The sequence below is a fragment of the Myotis davidii genome, unplaced genomic scaffold (genome assembly GCF_000327345.1).
Source record: "Myotis davidii unplaced genomic scaffold, ASM32734v1 scaffold97, whole genome shotgun sequence".
In the NCBI taxonomy this organism is placed as follows: Eukaryota; Metazoa; Chordata; class Mammalia; order Chiroptera; family Vespertilionidae; genus Myotis; species Myotis davidii.
The window spans coordinates 2366351-2370245 of record NW_006289392.1 but is presented as its reverse complement, the minus strand read 5'-3'; the positions used below and the strand labels follow the sequence as shown (position 1 = coordinate 2370245).

Here is a 3895-nt window from a genome sequence, read left to right as displayed (position 1 = left end):
TTATCAGTTATAAATGGCGAAAACACCATCTGGTTTTCAAAATTGGTTCAATCCATGCAGCAAGGGGGAAATGTTGGAACTTGGAGTTGGCTAGGAGTGCTAGTCCACAAAGCAGAAAATGACGAGCTTTCCTCCGAGCAAGCCAGAGTAGTCAGAACTTGCATTTAGCGGCTGCGGGAATTTGCTACGTGCTTCACATGTTCCATATGTTAACTCACTTGGCGATGTCTCTAGTGTGAAGAGCTGGGGTGGGAAAGGAGTGTGGCTAGTGGGTAGGGTAGCAACAGCTTAATCCTAAAGGTTCAGCTCTTGTTCTTTCCACGTAGACGCCGTGATAAAGATGTCCCGGGGCCTGGGAATTTGGATGTGTAAGTTCCTTAAACTTATGGCACAGGTGGCATTCTTTTGGTGGAAATCTCTAAAGCTATTTGCATTCTGCTGGCGAGGTAAGTCATACAGCATTAGCATTTCCTACAAAAATGTCCCGTGTTGTTCTTTGCCAACTGGAAATTTGAGTAGGTGTTCATTGGATGTGCCAAGAGAATGAAGGGATATGAAACCATTCCACCTCTTCCAATGTCCCATACTGTGTTCTTAGTGTGGGAGGACTGGGGCCTGACGAGATTCTCGTGGAGATTCAGCTTCATGAGGAATGTTTTTCCTTGGGAGTAAAAATGAAATCCTGTTACTTTAAAAAAAAAGTTTCTGAATTGCTGGCATATTTTCACCTTATGTTAAAAATGTAGATATGGTTTTGATTCATACATTATAATGTGAAATGTATTCATCCACTTAACAAATATTTATTGAGGCACAGTATCGCCGAGTGGTTAATTGCATAAGCTCTGTCTGCACTTTAGAAACTTTGACCTTGGGCCAATCACTTAATTTTCCTAACAATGTTTAAAAAATATAAAATGAGAGATAATAATAGTATGTACCATGGGGATTGTTCCAAAAATTAAGTGAGATTATGCAGGCAAATACTTAATTAAGAACTCAATAAGCCCTAGCTGGTTTGGCTCAGTGGATAGAGCACCGGCCTACAGACTGGAGGGTCCTAGGTTTGATTCTGGTCAAGGGCACATGCCTGGGTTGCGAGCTAGATCCCCAGGAGGGGGCCTGCAGGAGGCAGCCGATCGGTGATTCTTTCTCATCATTGATGTTTCCATCTCTCCCTCTCCTTTCCTCCCTGAAATCAATAAAAATATATTTTTAAAAAAGAACTCAATAAATGCAACGTAGTAATAATAATAGCAAATAATATTATTATGTGCTAGGCTCTGTGCAAGGATGCCCGAGTTCCTGACATATAGGACCTTACTTTATGGTTTGAACCTCAAATTGTTAATATGGCCTCAAATTGTTTATCCTGATTTTGTTGGGACTCTGCTTTGCCTTTTAGTCTGATCCAGGTAGATTTACTTTCAGAGGCAGAAGAATAGGTCGGACGTTGCAAACTGGACACGTGGTGATGGTTTCCATGTGGTGATGGTTTCCTGCCTCATGTAGTGCTATTTTCCTGCGGGAGCCTTCCCACTTCTGGACGGCTGCCTGCAGTTCATGCATGTGGCCTGTAATTAAGAGCAGAAATTCCAGGTTGTGGAGACAGGGCAGTCTTGAAATTAGTTTATGCATAATGGGTAATAGGAGGCCGTTTGAAGTGTGACTCATTTGTTGGGTGTGCAGCTCTCGACTTCCTTTTTGGGTATGTAATTTTATTATTTATTTATTTTGAACATGATGAGGACTGAGGGCCCGGCCAAAGTCATTTGGTGCAGCTCCACTAGACCATAGCTCAGACTTAGCAATTCACATTTAGTAATCTCTTGGTCATTTAGCCACAGATAATTTGTCATGGTTTGTTTTAGCTGTTGTGATATTGATATTTATTATGCAAATTGTATTTCCTACATCTTATTGTTCTGCATTCTATGAATACCTAAATTATTATAAACCTTTACACTTAATATGGGTCGTCCTTCAATTTGATGCTTGAGCAACAGAGGGTCAGCGCGCACATGATCTTCTAGAGGAGAAGAAAATAAGTAATTAAAGAGCAAACAAGAGAGGGTGCTCCCTGGTTCAAAAGAAAGCAAAGGCAATTTCGAGGAGGCAGAGCAAGTGGAATCGGGAGAGCCTCTCCCAGAGACCCTGGAAGCCAGAGCACCTGTTGGACCACCCGCCTTCGGAGGGACTGGGGGTGTAGAGCAGGGAGGAGAGGGTTTGAACTCCGAAGGAGGAAGATGGCAAACCCTATCTTCACACGGGCGCCCACCACTCCCCGCCACCGGGACTGCACCCGGAAGCCTTGACAGGATAATATTTTTTTTGTTGTTGAATGTGTGTAATCGTAAATATATATTGCATATGGTCATATGTATTAAACACACACACACACACACACACACACACACACACACACACTAAAGCCAGGAAGGCGACCTTCAGCAAGCTGGGACACCTGAGTCAATCCTCCTCAAGCCACCTCTCCAGAGAATCTATCACAAAGACGCGGACTCAAAAACCCCAGAGCCCGGCTCTGGCTTCTCTCCCCAGTCTACCGCTAGGTTGCCGAGCAGGCTCTCGCGCTCGTCGGACGTGCAGAGCACGCATGCACCTCTCCCGGATTGTTTTGTCAATCCGGGGACCTGCCCGCTCACTCTCCACGCCCGAACACCCCCGTTTCCCAGAGATCGATCCCTCCGGAGCAAGGTGAGTGACGGAAATTTGCAACGTCTGCTTTCCAGGCCGCTGTGCTCGGTGTACCGGGCAGGGAACCTCCTAGGGAGATCCTCCAGTCATTGGTCCGACATCGCGCTTGCTGTAAGCATTCTTAATAAAGGTGTGCAGGAAGCTAGAACCGCCCCCGGAGCCGAGGCCCCACGCACCGGCGCAGGGAGAACACTTTTTCCTAGATGCCCAGGAAGCCAGAAAGAATTTTAACATAAACATATTTGCATACGCCCCTCCCCTTTGTCCCGCCCCTAGGTGGCGCGGGCGCGTCGCCGAACCCCAGCGCCAGGGGGCGGGGTGGGGGATGGGGAAGTCCTCGGAGAGCCGGGGTGGGCTCTCAGCGCTGTGATTGGTCGGTCCTGACTCCGCCTTCAGTGCATGTCATTAGCATATCATTAGTTGTCCGCGCTGGCTCCAGAGGAAGCCGCCGCCGCCAGTCCCAGGCAGGTGCCCGACATGGCGAGTGCTGTGCTGCCGAGCGGATCCCAGTGTGCGGCGGCGGCGGCGGCGGCGGCGGCGCCTCCCGGGCTCCGGCTCCGGCTTCTGCTGTTGCTCCTCTCCGCCGCGGCATTGATCCCCACAGGTAGGTGTGGGACCAGGCCAAGCGGCCCTCTAAATCTCCTAAGGCACCCCAGTAGCCGTAGCCAGGGGGTGGTGGTGGAAACGTTTCCATGACAACCGTCCCCCACTTCCTAAATCCGAGGCGCTGCGTGTGGAGAGGAAACTCAGGGCTAAGATGGAAGGGGCTGAAGGGATCGGTCATTCCCCTCTCCCTTGTCCGGCTGGGTGTGAATTAGAGTCCTTAGGGATGGCTGCACCCACATCTTCCCTCCACGGCTTGGCGCGGAGTGGAGTGAGAATGGGGAGCCCGGTTGGGAGGGGGGCTAGAGAATTTGGGGAAAGGGATGGGTCATTGGCACCCCGCAAACCGTCCAAACTCGCTGTTGTCCCCGTAACTTGCAGTCCTCGCCTCTCCCAGGCCACCCATTCACCACCGCCTCTCCAGCGGGCCCCCCGATTCTCCATCCCAAATCCTCCCCGTGACTAGCAGCCGCCTCCAGTGAGATAGATCCTCGCTGCTTCGCAGGACAGCCCCAGACTTGTCTGGTCGCTCTGCGCTCCCCGCGCGCTGCCTGTTCCCGAGCCGCGCGTCCCCCGT

The 3895-nt window shown here is 50.1% G+C and overlaps 1 protein-coding gene across 5 annotated transcripts in view; it reads left to right on the top strand.

The window, feature by feature from the left end:
• The first annotated feature begins 3068 nt into the window (after positions 1–3068).
• The window catches only part of CADM1 (cell adhesion molecule 1), a 362854-nt gene continuing 362027 nt past the window's right edge, over positions 3069–3895 (top strand). For 4 of the 5 annotated variants that reach the window (XM_006761547.2, XM_006761545.2, XM_006761544.2 and 1 more), the window contains exon 1: positions 3069–3319. In XM_006761547.2, the coding sequence (XP_006761610.1) occupies positions 3193–3319 (127 nt within the window). In that variant the 5' untranslated portion in view covers positions 3069–3192. The remainder of the gene's footprint in view (positions 3320–3895) is intronic. The other variant, XM_006761546.2, reaches the window with a different exon arrangement.